At 41.9% G+C, this 20,579-nt stretch overlaps 1 protein-coding gene across 1 annotated transcript in view; it reads right to left on the bottom strand.

Annotated features, from left to right (window-relative positions):
* Positions 1-19,678, bottom strand: part of dtl.L (denticleless E3 ubiquitin protein ligase homolog L homeolog) — a 44,958-nt gene extending 25,280 nt beyond the window's left edge. Inside the window, 10 exon segments of the mRNA NM_001092140.1 lie at positions 3,429-3,533; positions 3,890-3,993; positions 5,181-5,254; positions 12,674-12,789; positions 13,498-13,563; positions 13,797-13,917; positions 15,608-15,669; positions 15,781-15,879; positions 18,015-18,140; positions 19,366-19,678. Of these exon segments, the coding sequence (NP_001085609.1) occupies positions 3,429-3,533; positions 3,890-3,993; positions 5,181-5,254; positions 12,674-12,789; positions 13,498-13,563; positions 13,797-13,917; positions 15,608-15,669; positions 15,781-15,879; positions 18,015-18,140; positions 19,366-19,417 (925 nt within the window). The 5' untranslated portion in view covers positions 19,418-19,678.
* Between the last annotated feature and the right edge of the window lie 901 nt (positions 19,679-20,579).

Genomic DNA, 20,579 nt, shown 5'->3' with positions numbered 1-20,579 from the left:
AATGGGAAGGTAACCAGATAACAGCTCCCTAACACAAGATAACAGCTGCCTGGTAGATCGGAGAACAACACTCAATAGTAAAAACCCATGTCCCACTGAGACACATTCAGTTACATTGAGAAGGAAAAACTGCAGCCTGCCAGAAAGCATTTCTCTCCTAAAGTGCAGGCACAAGTCACATGACTGGGGGCAGCTGCGAAATTGACAAAATGTCTAGCCCCATGTCAGATTTCAAAATTGAATATAAAAAAATCTGTTTGCTCTTTTCAGAAAAGGATTTCAGTTCAGAATTCTGCTGGAGTAGCATTATTAACAGAAGCGTTTTGAAAAAACATGTTTTCCGATGACAGGATCCCTTTAAATTCAATTTAAAAAAGCTGAAGCGGCAGCCTTAGGTACTGGCCTATAAGAGACTAAAGGGAATACAGCCCTACCAGGACGACAATGATCTGACGAACCAAACATGGCTGGCTCCAAATCTGCCAATTTTTTAAATAGTTATAATTTGATAAATTTTTCAATAGATTTTAATAGTAGAAGTATTCGCTTCTATTAAACATGCCCTAAGCCTTGCTATATTGCAACTACAACACAGTAATTGTTGCTGCAGTTTTAACAACTTAAAGTGGACATGTCACGCAGACAAAAAAAAAATCTGTTTTTTATAAAAGTCCTTTTCAAGTTAAACATGAAATCTAAATTTTTATTTTTTGGCTTATAGCGGTTGTAAACTTATTTAAACATCTCAGCTGTCAATCAAATATTGTCTGCCCCCTCCTCTATGCCTTAGGCATAGAGGCGGGGCAGGCAATTACTTTCACATTCCATTTAATTGTCTAACCAGGACATGGGGATGGACATCAAGTCCCCCATTCTGGTGCACAAACAAGATTCTGAGATGATGCAAGGCTTGTCTTAAAGAGATACCGACACCTGAAATTAAACTTTTTTTACATCCATTATAATATTGGCTTTGCAAGCTACTTCTAACTTTGCCATAAAGTATTTGCATGATGCTTTTACATTACCTGTCTGATCCCCCATGTTCCTGTATGAGGGGGCTGCCATATTTGTGCAGCAGGAGTCCGTTAGCATTAGAAACTGTAACCAACAGGCTGAGATGGGACAGTCAGGTTGGCAAAGTCAGTGTCAGAGAGTCAGGCTTAGGAACTTCAACTAACAATTATATACAAAAACAAACCTCTCGGCAAAAAATGATCAACATGACCTATAGGTAACATTTAATGTACATTCATATGCTAAAATTCATTTTTCAGTGTCCACAAAATGGCTGCTTCCTGCTTGTTATAATTATGAATTCCCAGACCGAAGGATACAAGATTAAAATAATTTATACAGTGTAATTGATGTTCATATTGCTTGACTAACATGATAATAGTATTTTGATAAATTTTTTTTTTTTTGACTGGTCCCCTTTATAGTGAGCAACCTAGTTTAGAGGAATTAGAAAAGGGAAATTCCTAAAGACTATAGAAAATGTAAAACTATTTTAACTTGATGGTGTTACTGGCTTATAAAGCTGCGTATCACTTCTTTGAACAAGTGGAAGGGACAATCCTTGATACCAATGCTGAAAAATTACAAGTGTTAGCCGCCCCCTGCTGTTCCATGGTATTATACTTCTAGGCTGTATTTTGCATTACAAAAAGACAGCAAAAACCAATGGTCTCCGATATGTGAATGGTTATGTGAGTGTGTATGTGATGCACATACCATAGAAGTCCTGTCATTGCAAATTAAGATTTTTAAGGGAGATCAAGTATATTAAATAGGTAAAAACCAACTGAACCGTGGAAATTTCCATAGTACAAGTGCCTACACACAGCAAGAGGTCATCTCTCTAATCAGTTTGTCTTTGATGCCCGACACAAATTTATGTGGTTGATCTGTGCTAAAAAGTTAATCAGATATGTCAGGAACTAGTAACTAGTACTAATAGAGTAGGGCAGTCCAACATAAAGCTTTTGGGCTGGATATGGCCCTCCAATACATTTATGGCCTCAGCATTCCCAAGAACTTCATAGATCACCTGACTGCCTTATAAGAATCCACCATTAAAAAGTGAATTAGGGGATAACGGACCCTCTAGTAATACTGGAAAGGAGCATGTCATCACATTTCTTTCAGCAGCCATTTATTAAAGTGATAGTGACACTAAAAAAAAAATTTATTTTCAGAATATTAATCTACATTAAAAGTTACCTATAGGTCACGTTGATCTTTTTTTTGTGGATAGTTCTGCTTTTGTAAGTAATTATAACTTGATGTTCCTAAACCTGACTGTTTTGCCAACCTGACTGTCCCATCTCAGACTGTCAGTTTCTAATTCTAACTGACTAATGCTGCACAAATATGGCAGCCCCCTCATACAGGAACATGGGGGTAAGAAAGATAATGTAAAAGCATCAAGCAAATACTTTTATGGCAAAATTCTAAATAGCATTCAAAGATAATGTTATGATGGATATAAAAAAAGGGTTATTTTCTGGTGTCAATATCTTTATAAGTATGCAGTTAAACAATTTAATTTTTTTCCTTGGTTAATGTTTTTTTTTATTGACAAATGCAATTGACTATTGTTTATTTCTATTCTGCAACAACAAAGTATGATTCGTGAATATTGTAAATAAAATTGGGGGAAAACCCTTTAAAAAATTAGGAAACCTGCGATTATCAGATTTATCTGCTCGGCAGCTTTTGCACTTCCATTGTATTAATTGGCCACCTATCCTTGAACACAGGCTTGGGCTGGCAATCTTGGGATTTCGGCAAATGCCAGAGGGGCTGTTGTAAGATGCCATAGACAGTCACTATTTAGTGGGCTGGTGGGGGCTATTTTGGCTCTGTGTGCTTGAAATTCCAGGGTGTATTTTGAAACCCAGTCTGGACCTAATTGAACATTTTGCAACATTAAAAAAAGTGAAGATATTTCATTCATGGCTAATGTATCATGTGATTCATGTAATTGTATCAATGTATCCAGCAGCTACAAAAACTGTTTTTCCAACAAAAAAAACAAACCAAAAATTAATATTTAAATCACAAAACAAACACGATGAGTACCTTTAAGTAATTAAAGGCTTCAGAGATAATACACCATGAGGTTTATCAAAGGGTGAAACTAGTGCAAAATAACTTTCATCCTGAAATTCTATACAGGTAAACAGAGAGTTGGGGATTTCTCCTCTGTTGAACAGGGCCATTCAACTTTTACTCTTTAATAGATATTCATAGAAGATTCCACTAAATAATCAAGGCACATATGGCTTCGTGGTAAACAGTATTGGCACCAGTGTGAACATACTGCCAGAGTTAATTTTAAAGATACTAAAAATGTTTTTAGCGTTAGACCTTTTGAACAGAAACAATGTTTGATTGTAGAATTTCCAAATATTCCGTTTACTCACCTGGATCAGTCTTTAGACCGGTTGCATTAAACATATACACGTTATCATCTGTACAGCTTGCAAATAGGTTTGTGCCAGTTGGGTCGAGTACAAGACTGGAGTACCCTGGAAATAAAAATCATACTAGGAAAAAAAGCAGAGCCGAGACAAACTCAATTTGACACTGTTCAGGAATATGCCTGGGTCATTAAAGGGGTAATTATCACAAAATGAATTCAACTTGTCAAAATAAATAATCAAATTACTTTTCACTTTCCTCCTCTCATCAATACAATCTTCATGCAGGAGTCACAGAGGGTGGCATAGTGAAGATTAACTTATTTTAGAAGTACACACAGTACACAATTTAACGTATTTTATTTAGAAAGTCTCTTTACATCAGATGCTGTGCATAGTATATTTTTGTGATAGTTCCCCTTCACTGTTTTTTTATAAGCAAAACAACCAAAAATCTTGCATACCAAGTTTGCGTGTACTATTTCCAGGATAAGGAAAGAGTTTCACTGGTACTGGATCCTGCCGATAAGTACTATAGTTCTTCCTCAAGTCCCAAATCTTGACGACACTAAAATTTAAGCAAAATGGATTCAGCTAAAGCTTGAGCAGCGGTCCTTTTGTGCATCCCGTCCTCAGGCTACAAATCAGCGAACACCCACAGGAGAATGCATGCACCTGTACTGAAACCTGAAATATTGAGTGCATAGGGCCACTAGCATACTATTTCAGAGACAAGATTAGAGCAACAAGTATGTGTCAAATACATTTGCAAAACTTAAAGGGATACTGTCATTGGAAAAAAAATCTTTTTCAAAATGCATCAGTTAATAGTGCTGCTCCAGCAGAATTCTGCACTGAAATCCATTTCTCAAAAGAGCAAACAGATTTTTTTATATTCAATTTTGAAATCTGACATGGGGCTAGACATATTGTCAATTTCCCAGCTGCCCCAAGTCATGTGACTTTGCTCTTTTGAGAAATTGATTTCAGTGCAGAATTCTGCTGGAGTAGCACTATTAACTGATGCATTTTGAAAAAAAACATTTTCCGGTGATAGGATCCCTTTAAGTACAGGTATGGGATCAGTTATCCAGAAAGGCCATCTCCCATAGACACATTTAATCCAAATGATCCAAGTTTTTAAAAAAGATTTCCTTTTTCTCTATAATATTAAAACAGCAGCTTCTACTTGATCTAAACCAATACATATTTAATCTTTATTGGAAGCAAAACCAGCCTATTCAGTTTATTTAATGTTTACACGATTTTCTGATACACTTAATGTATGAAGATCCAAATTAGGGAAAGATCTGTAATCCAGGATAGCCCAGGTACTGAGCATTCTGGATAATAGGTCCCATACCTGTAGGTTAGTTTTGTTTGCGGTGTTTGATTCAAACACAAACACCTCTACCACTCCCAACATAGTTCTCTCCTATAAATGGACTCACAGCTATGGCTTAATTAATATTTAATGTAAGTGATCTAATCTGGATCATAATTGAACCGATATATACACTTTGATCATGCCTTGTGTGATTTCAATAGGCTCTCTGGAAAGTCAACAATTTTCAACATGTTTTTAGTTATAGGATTAAGTGTGTGAAAATCTGATGTAATAACCATACACTAAAGGTTTAACCTGTTGCCTAAATGGGGTCTGCACACCTGGAGATCTCTATGAAAGACATGCCCTAGTTCATTTCAAAAGCAACAGGCACGAATAGCACTTGAGAAGCTGCAAGACCTACTTACCCATCTACTGCTCCTGCCGAGATAACAGTATACTCATCTTGAAAGATTACCACAGTCACACTCTGCTGGGAATCCTAAAATAGAACCAAAGATTAGGAAGATGACAAGAAAATAAACTCTCATGACACATATAGGGGAATATTCATTACATTATAAATGTCAAGAGACCGTGAACTAAAAATGGGTCACAAGACAAAGCAAAGGAAAACAAGCAATGTTGACAGATTACTTCTAGCAATTTTTTCACATCTATTTGTTCAATCTTTCTTAATAAACAAACGTTGGCTCAGAACAAACAAAGTAGGGGTTATGAAGTTTGTTTTTGGTTTAAACTAAACAATATGAGCTCACTGCAATTTTCAATTGGCCTTCATTAATTTTGTTATAGTTTTTTTAATTATTTGCCCCTTTTCTTCTAACTTTTTATAGCTTTTAAATGGGGTCACCGATTCCTTCTAAAAACAAATGTTCTGGACGGGGCGTGTCCAAGATGGCGCTGTGAGCAGACGCGTGTGCCTTGAGCTCCGTGCACCGCATGCAGATACCCGGCTATTTACCCGACTGACCGGTCCGCAAAATAGGTCGCATCCACTTCATTCACCTGCTCGAATATGCGGAGGAACAATCCCAAGCCGAAACCGGAGGCAGCGTCTCGTTTGGAGCGCTTCGCCCGCGACCACGCTCAGCCACCATCCCCTCCCCAGGCAAGTCCGCCATCTTCCCCGCCGGGCCCTGCGCCTGACCAGCCGTCAGAGCCTCCTGAACCCACTCTAGGAGAGGTACTAGCGGCCATCATGGAGAACAGAGCCTCCAGCACTGCACAGTTTGAGGAACTGCGCGTCGACATTTCATTGCTGCGCCAAGACCTCCAAAAGGTGAGAGACCGCACCAAGGCCCTGGAAGATAGAGTTTCGGCCATAGATGATGTCATTCCCCCTCTTCACACCGATGTACAGGCCTTAAAGCTGCAGCTAAAAGCGGCCCTAGATAAAACAGATGACCTTGAGAATAGGTCACGGCGCAGCAATGTTAGGATAGTGGGCCTACCTGAGAGAGTGGAGGGCACTAACCCTACGCTCTTCATTGAAACCTGGCTTCAAGAAACTTTAGGTGCCACTACCTTCTCCAAGGTTTTTATCGTGGAAAGAGCCCACAGGGTCCCGGCGAGGCCTCCTCCACCTGGGGCCCCCCGCGCCCCTTTCTCCTAAAGCTCCTCAACTATCGGGACAGGGATGCTGCCCTTACTGCTGCCAGGGAAAAGGGCCCGATTCAATATCAGGGGGCTACTGTGTCATTGTACCCGGACTTCTCTCCCACTATTCAGAAACAGAGGGCCGAATTTACAGGAATAAAGAGGCGCCTCCGTGACGCGCAAATCAAATACAGTATGCAGTATCCTGCGCGGCTGCGCATTCAGGATGGCGACCGTGCACTTTTCTTTGCCTCACCGAGAGAGATCGATGACTGGCTTAATCTGCGGGGCCCTCGCCGGTCCCCGAACCGTGATGCCTGATATGGCTAAGACCCCTATGATGTCATAGGTTGTGGGAAACATTTCTAACGGCACCAGTATTGGACCGCTTCGCCTCGGGCTGCTGCCTCTTGCTTATACTACCTGCTATGGATGCCTGCAGTGGATCACATTACTGTCACCTCCATGACTTTGCCTTCCCTCCTCCCTTCCCCCCCCCTTTTTTTTTTTTTTTTTTACCCTGCTGGATTACCCCTTGAGGCCTGACTAATTCATTCCAGTCCTAGCAACTGGGCCCTGTGCTATGTCTTATGGCCATGTGACAACTCTACCACGGCTGCAAGGGCTGCCCCAGCTTTCCTTTGCTCACTTTGGGTTCACCATCCTACGCTAGGGGACCTTGCTTCTGTCCTCTACGACCCTAATGTCGTGGCCCTCCTTTTCTATGATGACGCCTGGCCCTGTCTTCACTACCAAGGACTCAGCCTTCATGATGGGAACTTCCTTCCCCTGCCTCATTTGGCCTCTTCTATGTTCTCCCCCCGCCCCCTTTTTTTTTTTTTTTTTTTTTTTTTTTCCAGTGCATTTTCTTTCCTGCGCTCTTCCCTTTTTGGATTGTGGCTCTTATCTTTTGCCACAGGGTAATCACACAGCATGAATATGCGGGCCTCAGCGATGGGCAACCGTTGGGACTTGTGCCGCCCTAGATCCCGTAGGAGGGACTGTTTTTTAGCAGTTATCTAGGGACTGAGCCTCTATTTTGGTTTATAAGTGTTATGGGTACTAGACTCGCTCAAGTTTGGGGGGTGAGTAGGGTGGGTTGGGTATGTCCTATTTTTGGGTTTCTGTTTCAATGTGTTTTGCAAACTGCTCAAGCTTTGTTGACTGATGTAAATTGTATACATAAGGTACTCTCTGTGAATTTTGCACTGCTCCCTGTTAAGGGATGGACACTCCGTTTGGCCTGGCATATACCTTTACCTGGGAAGTATGGCTAACATATCGATTCTGTCGTGGAATATCCGGGGACTCAACTCCAAATTCAAGCGGAGTCTCATGTTCAATTATCTGAAAAAGTACCCCCCCTCTATCCTTCTCCTTCAGGAGACGCACCTTACTGGGCAAAAAATTCTTGCACTGAAAAAACCGTGGGTGGGATGGCACTTTCACTCCACCTTCTCCTCGCACTCGAGGGGGGTCTCCATACTAATTAGAAAAAGTCTGCCGTTTGAATTATTGAAGCTCCACCTTGACCACTATGGCAGATTTCTGATACTACATGGCCTTATTGCCAACAAACCCATTCTGCTAGTTAACTTGTATATGCCGCCGCCATTCGCTGTGTCGATCCTAGACTTGTTAATGACTAAACTCACTGAATTCCCCCCCAGTCCACTCTGTATTTTGGGGGACTTTAACTGCTGTTTGAATCCCTCCTTAGACAAGTTGGGCCCCGACCCTCACACCCTAACTAAACTTACTACATGGGCAGAGGCCTTCCAACTGACTGACCCATGGAGGTGGAAGCATCCATCTCAGCGAGTATTCTCCTGTCACTCTACAACCCATAAATCCTTCTCGAGGATTGATCTTGCCCTTGCCTCAGTAGAGCTTCTTCCGCTTATTGACCAGGTCCAATACCTACCCCAGGCCCTTTCTGACCATTCCCCACTACAACTCACCATACGGTGGACTCCTGCGGCCACTGATAAACTATGGCGTCTGAGCCCCCTTTGGCTTAAGAACTCAACTGTGGCCACCGCGAATGCATATGGGGAGTACTGGGCCCTTAACGCTGACTCTGCCTCCCCACTTATCTTATGGGATGCTTCAAAAGCAGTCACACGAGGTGCTCTTATGGGGGCAATCTCGCAAGCCAGGAATGATAGTGTTGAACAAGTCACAATTGCGGAAAATGACCTTCAAAATGCTCTTACGTTGCACACCCAAGATCCTACCCCGGCTCACTATACTGATCTCCTGAAAGCTCAACACACCCTTTCCAATGCCTCTATTTCCCTAACCAGGAAAGCCTTGCTCTACCAAAATCAAAGACTCTTCGACCAGAGTGATAAAAATGGCAAACTTTTGGCGTTTTTGGCCAAACAGCAGGCTGCTCCTTCAGCTGTTTCGCGTGTTGTACTAGACAATGGCTCAGTGGTTACGGAACCGAGGCTTATAGCGCAGGAATTTGCTACGTTTTATCGAACACTTTACACCACGACAGCACTCTACTCCAATGCCCAACTCCAGCAATTTCTAGATTCCATCCCTATGCCTACTCTCACCGCCTCTGACCAAGCTTTCTTAGATGCGCCTATCACTTTACAAGAGGTTAGGGACGCTATTGCCTCACTACCTCCAAATAAAACACCAGGGCCGGATGGCCTACCCCGGACTGGTACAAAGCCCTTTCGGACCAAATTGTCCCAAAGTACCTTGCCACACTTCAATGTGCCTTTGACAATAACTCGCTGCCCCCTTCGTTTACTGAAGCCCTCATCGTAGTTATCCCTAAACCGGGCAAGGACCCGACTAGATGCTCTTCCTACCGCCCCATCTCTCTACTTAACACGGATGCCAAAATCCTAGCCAAAATACTCTCCTCTCGCCTGCAGCGAGTGGTCCCAGACCTTGTCCACCCTGATCAATCAGGCTTCATGCCCGGGCGCTCCACTAACATTAACCTTCGCAGACTCTTTACTAACTTACAAGTCGCTCATGCTGAGACGGGCACCAGAGTTGTAGCCTCTCTAGACTCTGCTAAGGCTTTTGATTCGGTGGAGTGGGACTTTTTTGTGGGAGGTTTTAACCCGTTTCGGAGTTGGCCCCCGGTGCTTAACCTGGATTAAGCTCCTCTATAGCAGCCCCACGGCACGCGTTCGAGTCAACGGCCTTATCTCGCCCCCCTTCTCCTTGACTAGGGGAACGAGACAGGGCTGCCCCCTCTCCCCGGTTCTCTTCGCTCTTGCGATTGAACCTCTGGCGATTATGATCCGACGCTCCCCCCAAATAAGAGGCTTAACATATGACACCGTACAAGAAAAAGTGTCTCTATTTGCTGATGACCTTCTTATATATCTGGCCGACCCTCACGATTCCCTTACTGCCCTCCTAGACCTGGTCAATCAGTTTGGATCCTTCTCTGGCCTCAGGGTGAATTGGGACAAGTCGGTCTTGTTCCCCATTGACCCCAATCAGCCCCAGTCCTTGCCGGCGGAGACTCCTCTGGAGTGGGCCAACCAGTTTAAATACTTAGGTGTGACCATTCATGCTGACATTGCACAATATGTCTCCCTTAATTTGGACCCACTTATAGTAGGCATGGCCAACACACTAAATCGGTGGACCAGGCTGCCCTTGTCGTTGTGGGGCCGAGTCAATCTTATTAAAATGATTTATCTTCCGAAACTCCTTTATCTGCTCCACAATGCACCTATATATATCCCGAAGTCTTACTTTAAACGTATTAACCAGATCATGGTCCCCTTCCTTTGGAACAATAAAGCCCCCAGACTTGCCTTGACTAAACTGTGTGCCCCGTGTGATGAGGGTGGCCTGGCCCTCCCTAACTTTCACCTATATTACCTGGCCTCGCAAATTTATTACCTCCACTGGTGCCTTAACCCTGACCCTTATAACCCCAACTCGCAGTTGCAGGCCCTCCTTGTGGCCTCGTGGGAGGGTCTTCGCAATTTCCCATACCGGTCCCTTAAAGACTACAACTCTCTACCAACTACGTTAACCACCCCTCATAAAGCTTGGATGTTAGCCCTCAAGGTGTTGGGTTGTGAGCCTCCAATACTGTCCCCCCACTTGCCCCTGTGGGGAAACTCCCACTTACCTCACCTCAGAACCCTGCCAGACTCTGTCTTCTGGCCACTCCACGGAATTAAGTGCCTAAAGGACCTCCTTGACCCGCAAACGTTCCCCACATTCCCTGCTCTTCAATGCAAGACCCACCCCACGCCTATTCTGCTATTCCAATATCTCCAGTTACGACATGCCTTTCACTCCCAGTTTCGCTCCCTTACCCCCCAGCAATCCTCCCCGACTATAGAAGATATTCTCCGGGACCCTAGCCCCTCCAAATTGGTGTCCAGACTCTACCACCGACTTCTCCTATCTGGTCCCAAACCATTCCGAACTGTCCAAGACTGGTGGACTACTAAAATTGTTGGTCTTACTCAGGATGATTGGGAGGAGGCAATAGACAATGTATACGCTGGTCTTATCTCTCTCAAGGATAAGCTGGTACAGTATAAAATTCTACACCATGTATATATAACCCCTATCCGCCTTAAACAAATGGGCCGAGTCCCTCTTGACAACTGTCCCAGGTGCCAGCAACCGGGTGCGGAATTTTTCCATTTAATATGGGAGTGCCAACACATCTTCGAATTCTGGACTAGAGTGGTACACTACTTAGCGGATAACCTAGAGTTTCCGAGGGTCATCTCCCCTACTGTTTGCCTACTAGGGGTCTTGGAGGAATTGGTCCCAGCCAAATACCCTAGACTTGCCTTCCGCATCCTCCTCTTCTACGCACGGAAGACGATAGCAATGCACTGGATGGGCAACCTCCCACCCTCTCTTAGTGCCTGGATACGCCTGGTTAATAGTGTGATACCTCTATATAAACTTACGTATGAATCTAGGGGTGCCCTAACGAAATTTGACAGCATTTGGGGCCCATGGGCTGACGTGGATCCAGACCCCCCGGATTGAGCCGTCCCAGAGCATCCCTTCTTAGCAGTGGTGATAGAGGGTTCCCTAGCCCTGGCCTGTCAGGGAAGGCCTTAATCATTGTGTTGTAATTATTTTACATCTCTTTTTTAGAAGTACTACCTACCTGTTATGCATAGAGTCCAATTTGGTTTTCTACTTCTGCTATGTACCTTCCTTGTGTCAGTTTGCTCAACAGTTTGTACTGTGTGTCTGTATGTTGTGTTCAAAAGGAAATAAAACTTACCTTTTAAAAAAAAAAAAAACAAATGTTCTGTAAATTGCTACTTTGTATGCCTCATCTTTCTATTCAGGCCTCTCCTAATCATATTTGAGTCTTTTATTGAAATCAATGCATGGTTGCTAGGGTAATAAGGTAAAAAATTAAAACCAATTGCAAACTGAGTCAAAATATCACTCTCTAAATCATACTAAAAGTTAATTTAGAGGTGGACAACCCCTTTAATGCTTTAGTTATCAGTCCAGTAAAACTGCTCTAATCAATTTAGAGATAGGGGGTTATTTATCAAATGTCAAGCTTGTGCGTTTTTTTCTCACATTTCAAATATTTCTAATTTATGAAAAAACCTAAACATAAAAAACTTGACTGAACGCAATTGGGGGAAATACTCGAATTCCTCGAATGGATTGAATTATAGGCTAAAAAACTTTGAATTAATTGAGTGAGTGAAAACCACTGTAAAAAAACAAATATCATGAAGACAAAAAACATCTTCAAATGGTTCAAAGGACCTCTGCCATTGACTTCTACATGACCTCGACAGCTTTTAGCCAGAGTATTTTCAGATTCTGACTTTTAGCAACTTCGAGCATAAAAAAATCTCAAAATATTCGTTCGTTTTATCCAAAAAGAATTAGAATTGTTAGTGAAACTACTCACAAAAAACTAATTTTTGGGGAAGAACACAACTTGACCTTTAATAAATAACCCCATAATGTCTAGAAGCTGTGAGTTTAAAAGCTGATCAATTAACATTTCCAGCTGTGTGTCTGTCAAGTGACATGTATAGCTCAAATGTAGGGAATTCAGGATTTGGTTGGGTATTCGGCCTTTTCCAGCCTGATTCTGCCGAATCCATGTGCCTGGCAGAACCGAATACTAAACCTAATTTACATATGTAAATCATAATTTCCCCCCCACTTTTTCCTTTCCCACCCCTTATTTGCTTATGAAGGATTCGGCGGAATGCCAAATAGCGGATTTGGTGCATCCCTACTCACATGCATGTCAGTATACCGGTGCTTAGAACAAAGACATAATTACAAGATTTATTACCACTGAAGGAGCAAGGCCTCTGATGGAAGGTTTCCTTTTCTTCACTTTGGATGGGGTCTGCTTGTCAATGGCATTATGGGCACCGGTGATCTGGTTCACTTGCCTATAAAAACCATCTTGTAAAAAAAGACTTCCAATGTTAACCCAGTTTCTGTATTGCAGGTACACTATGTATGCATTCAAATGTATTAGCATTCTTTAAAAACAAGGCCTTTAAAGCCACACAAACACAAAATTAGCTTCAGATGCTACCAATATGCAGTGGACGTTGTGCATTCTCTGGTAAACTGAAGCTTTGTTTAAAGAAGAAAGAAACCCCTTATTAAAAAAACCCTGCCCCCTCCCTCTTCTCCCCCAGACCAATTGCTAGCCCAGGCAAATGCTCCTAACTTTTAACTTAACCCTCGGTGCAGATTCAGGGATTGGAGTTCACGGCAGCCATCTTCTGGGTCTTCGTATCTTCTTCTGGCGCTTTGGCAAGTTCTGTCCATTTCAGCACATGCGCAGTTGTAACAGACCAGGAAATTGCTCCAACTGCGCATGCGCCGCCACACCGGTCTCATTCTCAGAGAAGACGAGGAAGATGGCTGCCGTGAACTCCGATCCCTGAATCTGCACTGAGGGGGAAGTAAAAAGTTAGGGGTATTTGCCCAGGGTAGCAGCTAAGCTGGGGGGGGAGGTCTATGTGGGATGTTTTTTTTTTTTTTTTTTAATAAGGGGTTTGTTTCTCCTTTAAGGCTAAGCAGTTATAACTTTTTACCCACAAACTCCCATTGCCCACATATTTCCAGTAGCTATATAAGGCATAAAGATTTTAACCATACCTTTCTTATTGCATCTTGTGTCCCACACCATGATATTTCCATCTCTCCCGCCAGTACTGAACACAGCTAGAGTAAAACAAGAGTTTAATTGTACAGCAAAAAGCTTACTACACTGACCAAATTATAGCAATGTATACAAGACAGTTGGAATATTTGCAATAGCAGATATTCATAATATTTGTTCTACATGGAGCATATGATAATCAGCTCAATGCGAGAAGGTGACCTTAACAGCTAAAGAAAATACAATATTAACAAAGATAGTTTTGGTGCAACTACTGGCAAAGCTTGCAAATTACCTCTTTCAAACTTTGAGAAGGCAACAGACTTCAAGCTGCACTGGTGTCCTTTACACTCTCCAATAAGCTCCCCAGCCTTCACATCCCACAGCTTTGCAGTCTGGTCCCCTGAAGCTGTAACCTACAAGTCAGGGAGAGTGGGAATATTAGGGACTTGCTTACAGTTCTAAATTGGGGGAACTCCATCTACCATTTATAACAAAAATTTAAATTTATGAGAATTTCCTTTTTCTGTGTAAAACTAAAACAGCACATTGTTCTTGATCCCGACTAAAATATAATTAATCCTTATTAGAGGCAAAACAATCCTGTTGGATTTATTTAAATTGTAAATGATTTTTTAGTAGACATGATTTATGGTGATCAAGATTAATGAAGGACCCCCAGGTCTCTAGCATTCTGGATAACAGGTCACATACCATGATTATACAACAGCCCAAGAAACGTAGGACTGCGGATTGCAGAAGAAATAAAGCAGAAAATGCATGTACTAAACTGTATTACGTAACGTAATAACATTATCCTGTAGCTTGAAGTCAACAAACACACACTGCTTAAATTAACCAATAAAGCTTTATCAGTTTACTTTCCCATAGGAAAATATGAAATAGATGTAATGAACCACTAACTAACAAGTCCAGTCACCATGAAGTTCAATGTTAATGCAATTAATGGAGTCACTTTGTTTATCTTTTCCCTCCAGACAGGAGATATAAACAGTGCTGCTCAGTCTGTGGTCTACATATGCTTGGCTACAACTCCGTGTATAGTGCAAATTCTGAGACCTGATTTGAAATGAGGAACAGCACTGACAATCCGAACAGGCAGAAAATGTCCAGCACCCAGGTTTTAAACAAGTGAAAAAAAGTCACTTGAATCTAGAAGGGAATTTTTAAAGGAGAATTCAAGCTTAACTAAAGAAGTTGGCTTGAAATGTTGTACATTATATTTAGGGCTTCTGTACCAGCCCAAGGCAACCACAGCCCTTTAGCAGTAAAGATCTGTGTTTACAAAGATGCCCCAGTAGCTGCCCAGCTTTTTTTCTGCTGATTCACTGCACATGCTCTGTGCTGCTGTCAGTTACTGAGCTTAGGGACCCACTCACAATATACAGTACACATAGAATAGAAATGTCACAATATAAGGCTGATTGGTAATTAATACAGATAATTACAACATGGCAGCACAGAAACCAGTGCAATTAACATCAGAATTTAATAATCAGCAAACCTGTAGCATCATCTTAAATTACAGCCAGGGAAGCTCATTTTCTGCTGGATAATTAGTGACGAGCCCTAAGCTTAGCTTCTCAACAGCCAATCAGAGCCCACTGAGCATGTGAGTGTCACAGACACTTTCCAAGATGGTGACCCCCTGTGACAAGTTTGAAGTCCTGGATCATTGCTGCTATTGACAAACTGAAACTTTAGGGTGGTGCAATACGTTCAGTATATATAACATGGCATTTTTAGGGTTTAGTTCTCCTTTAAAGATATTCGACATTATGCATCTTGTGGTTGTAGGAAAGTAAAGCTTTAACACTTAAAATAAACTTTAAGGATCTGGAGCAAGATACAGAAATATACTGTACAGCACCAGAAATATTGCAGAGACAAAGATTAACTCTAGCAGATCTATATTTTAAGAGTTATTCGTTAATAATCGGTCTGCTCTACCAAATTAAAAAAAAAAAAAAAAAGTAGGATTGAAAAGAGAAACAATGCAAAGTTGTAAGTTAGTAAAAAGACCACATATACAGTGTAACTGGACAAAACAGATGAGACACGGGGACAGATGGAATTCCAACTTACTAGCTTGTGTTCCCCAGGTACCCAGGCAATGTCAAAAACAGCATTAGTGTGAGCCATGAATTCTAGGAAATGATAAAGGAAACATTAAGTAGAAACCAAAGAATAATTGAACTTGTACATGTGCCATCAGGTGTTACAGACAAGGACTACTTGGGCAGAACCAGAGGTCTTACCTTTCACAACAAGCCTTTGCATATCACCGCACTCTGTATCATACAATCTGACTATGCCTTCTTCATTGGCAACTGCAAGGACATGAGACATGCCCGGGACTGCAATCACAGGAAAACACAGGTTGATACGATTTCATAGTCAGGTTTTTTTTCTACATATAATTGATCGGTGTCTTAAGATCAATGGGCTCACTGTTCTGAGGAAGTGACCATTATGGGTCACAAAACTCTTCAGTACTTTGTAATACAGGTATGGGATCTGTTATCCAGAAGGCTCTGAATTACGGAAAGCCCGTCTCCCATAGACTCCATTATAATTAAATAATTCAAATTTTAAAGAATGATTTCCTTTTTCTCTGTAATAATAAAACAGAAGCTTGTACTTGATCCCAACTAAGAAATAATCCTTATTGGAACAAAACCAGCCTATTGGGTTTACATTATATTTAAAATGATTTTGTAGACTTAAGGTATGAAGATCAGAAAGATCTGTTATCTGGAAAACCCCAGGTCGCATTCTGGATAACAGGTCCCATACATGTATTTTGCACTGCACCTTTGTCAACAGTTTAATTTTTCCAAATGGATGAAATAAAGGAGGAAATATTTTATCACTAATATTGGTAAAGTACGGTTAATCCTGAGCTGTGAGTATTTTTCATTCTTCTCTCCAGAAAAAATAAAGGATGAAAAAAAAAAAAAAAAAAGGCAACCTATTTGTTTTTTCATCAACACGCGAAGAGGTTTTACAGAAGTGGGTAGGACTTTTGCACTTCGGCAATGCACCATGTGGCCCCCAACAACTTATTTATTTTTTTGTAAAGGGGAACTCCTGCTTCCAACCCACAATTTCATAAAGAGGCCACATAACACAGAAACCCCTAATATACCCATCACAGTTACCCGTTTCATTAAAAAGCATGAATAAATGACATTTTTTATGCTGAAATCCAGCTGTTTAACAGTTCTCTTTCTGCATCATTTGAAATTATCACTGTGAAGGAGGGACTAAACACGTCATGTGTCAACCACTAAATGTGTATTTTTAGCTGGTGCAAATGGAGTGTTAATTGTGATTTTTAGTTGCATTTTCCCTTAAAGGGGAATTCTGGCTTCCAAACCAAAATGTGATAAAGAGGCCCACATAACACAGAAACCCAGAGTCTGACTGGCCCACAGGGATACCAGGAAAACTCCCGGTGGGCCCAAGTGTCCCCCCTGCTTCTAAACATTTGGCCTATTTCATGGCCATGCCCTATTTGTATGTGAACAAAGAGGCTAAATAGATGGAATAACATTATAGTATGTAAAGAAAAGAGACTAAGAGAGGTTGAGTGAGGTTGAGTTAGTAGAGGAAGAATAATAGTACTGAGGGTGGGCTCCTGGTCTAAGGTTTTTGGGTGGGCCCCTGGTGTCCCAGTCCGACATTGCAGAAACCCCTAATATACCCATCACATATACCTGTTTCTTTAAAAAGTATGAATACTTTTAATTTTCTATGCTGAAATTCAGCTGTTTAACAGTTCTTCTCTTTCCGCATCATTTAAAATCCTGGCAGGGAAGGAGGGACTAAACACTGATGTTACAAATTGTAACAACTTCTCCACAGCTTACAGACATCATGCAGGAACTACATAACCCACAATGCATTGCACTATGATGTTCTTTTCCTTATTGAAATCACTTGTACAGGGAATTGTGGGGTTTGGAGGATGCAGGCTGAGGACAGATGGCTGTTTATACAAAGTTACAGTAGTAAGACAGCTCAGCAGGAGAGCAGAGGGCTATGCTTAGGGAACTGTTCCAAACCATTAAAACACATAAAAAGTCTGCATATTTTTTAATTGATGTATATTGCAAAGTTGCTCGAAATTATGTTTACTTTTCAAAAAGCTTAAGTTACGTTTGTGTGGAGTTCCCCTTTAATGGATCTGTTGGTGCGTAAAAGCAGAATACCTCCAGCTGTCACACCATCTCTTTTATTTACCCATAGCAAACACTGCCAACCGCCACATAGCAGGCCAGGAAGGAAAGTGCTCAGGGCAAGGAAGGAGAGCACTATAAGCACACAGGAATGCAGGTCATGGCAAACAATACAGTTGCCCTGTTCAACCATGAAAAGTTTCCTGAAAACGGTTATAACCCAGCAAATACAGCAGATCACCTATATATTTTTTGTATTGTTCATTGAGAGACAGTAATTATTAATTGATGACAAACTTGACAGTAATTACCTGTACTAAAGGCACATCCAAAAGGTGGCACAGCCCTACCCAAATCCCCATATGAAATATGCTCGTCTTGTTTGACACACTGATAACACTGTAGCAGAGACTGGAGGGGAGAGGTAAAAGGGGCACCTGTGTGGAAATGAGAGAAAAAGAGAGAGAAATATTAGCAAGACACAAATGCCCATAATATATATATATATATATATATATATATATATATATATATATATATATATATATATATATATATATATATATATATATATATATATATATACATATATATATACATATATATATATACATATATACACATACACACACACTGCTTCCAAACCTCACCTAGTTGCACGGGTAAACCTTACATATATTTTCCAAAGCAACACCGGGATATTTTTCAAAACCAAAAAGCGTGTATTTAGTGAAGCATGTCTTCTCTAAATACACGCTTTTTGATTTTGAAAAATATCCTGGTGCTGCTGGTTCTTTTTTGGAAAAAATAAATATATATATATATATATATATATATATACACACACACACACACACACACTGACTCTCTCTCTATACACACATATATACATATACAGATATATAGTATTTCTATAAAACACTAAGCAGGGGAGGTGGGGCCAAAGACTAATCTATGTCAGGGTTGCAAGATTGGCAGCCAAATTGGGCTACTAATTTAAAGCCTGAAAGTGCAAACTAGCCAAGGTATGGATTTGGGCTATTTTTTTGGGCCTTTGGCTCATTTGTGCTTTGAAAACCAGACAAATATTGTCTTGCCCTAATGTGCCGAGCCTGCGTTTCCCAATGCATGTTGGGTAATGTAGTTTTTGTTTAACAGTTTGCCAACTGCCAAGTTTAACGTAAGACTACAATACCCAGCATGCAATGGGACTGACTTGCGTAGAAGCCGGGAGTTACCAGATTTTAGGCTCTGTACTTCAGTCAGTTACTTTCCTCAATTTCAGGTCAAAAAAAATCTTCTGGCCAGCAAAATGTCTAGAGGTTGAGCTGTTTTACCAATATTTATGGAAACTGTATATGAATTAGGGTCTTATGGGGCCCCTATACCTCCTGGGGCCCCTCTGTAGTTACATCACGGAATCTGTCCCATTTTACTTCATGGAAAAACGTGTAAAACAGTGACAATTTGATAAAAGGCGTATTTTTACATATATTCATCTATTTTTAGACTTTTTTTCACTGCACATATTTTGGGATTGGTTTTAAAGTGCCTCTTGGCTCAGTTTTGGGCTGGTTTTGTAGCTGACTTTGGCTGGTTTGGAAAATTACACCGGACAACCCTGATCTATGTAACGGGGAAGCAACTCTCTCTGATACTCACCGTTGTGGCCGCAGCCAAAGCGAGGTTTGGTTACCACAGAGCGAAACAACATGGCTGGGATTGAATGAGTTCTCAACAGCAGATGCAAATCCAACTCCTAACTGCGAGCAAACCCCCCTCACCAGCCGTAAGTGATAGTTCCGCTCCGACACTCCTTCTCCTCACGCAGCCTGTGGCCCAAAGGAACAAACCTCCCGCAAAACCTAAAGCGCCAAGAGAAGAATCTCCCGCGAAATCTTTCCGCGCTCCTGATTGGTCGGAGTAGGGTAGGCGCGCAGTGCACTACGGGGATGGGACGCGCGCCAAAGTCTTGTTATGACCAATGAGAGGCTCGGAGACGTTTTAGCTCGTGCATTATGGGAGATTAGGAGCGTCGCCTGCTGGAATACGCATGCGCAGTGATCTGTCATGGCGGCCTCGTAGCCTGAATGGGATGTTTTTTTAGTGAGCAAGGAAGGAATTTGGCAGGGGACTAACATGGCGTCTAGCGGAGCTGCCACTAGGGCTTTCTTGGCAGATGCTGGGCACGGGGAGCAGCCGGCATAACTATATGTTACTGGGCCCCACAGCAAATTAATTCTAGGGCCCCCAACATATCCAGAGGTTGTCCTGTTTTATCAATATTTATTGAAATTGTATATGAACTAGAGCCTCCTGGGCCCCCCTGCAGCCGCAGGGTCTGCTTCCTCTATAGTTACGCCCCTGGGAGCTGGATACCAACTCAGCGCTAATGGAGCTGGACAAATGTATCGCTAATAGAGGCCATGGAACTGTAGTGATAATGCGACAATAGTGTAATAACAGCCTGTCTGTCACACTGTGAGCTTCTCTGTGGCCTCGTTAACCTGCTCCTAAATACCCTCATGGGGCTGGGTTTAAAGGGGAACTATCAGAATGAAAATTTAATTCAAACTTCATTATCCCGAACTGAGAAACTTTCTAAATAGGATCAATTAAAAATTCTGTAGGTTTCTCCAGGGCCGCTCCGGCCATGAGGCAAGGTGAGAATCTTGCCTCAGGCGGCACGGAACGGCCAGTTACCAGGGGCGGCAAAAAGCCGCCTCTGGTAACTTTAAGAGCCGAATTTCCGTTTTTTAAAACGGAAATTCGGCTCTTCTAGCGCAGCGAGCGCAATAGCGCTCACTGCTCTAGCGATGCGGCCCCTCCTCCACCCGCTCCGACGCTGTTAGAAGAGCGGAGCAGGAGGAGGGGCG

The sequence above is a fragment of the Xenopus laevis genome, chromosome 5L (genome assembly GCF_017654675.1).
Source record: "Xenopus laevis strain J_2021 chromosome 5L, Xenopus_laevis_v10.1, whole genome shotgun sequence".
In the NCBI taxonomy this organism is placed as follows: Eukaryota; Metazoa; Chordata; class Amphibia; order Anura; family Pipidae; genus Xenopus; species Xenopus laevis.
This window is presented reverse-complemented; position numbering and strand designations above follow the sequence as displayed.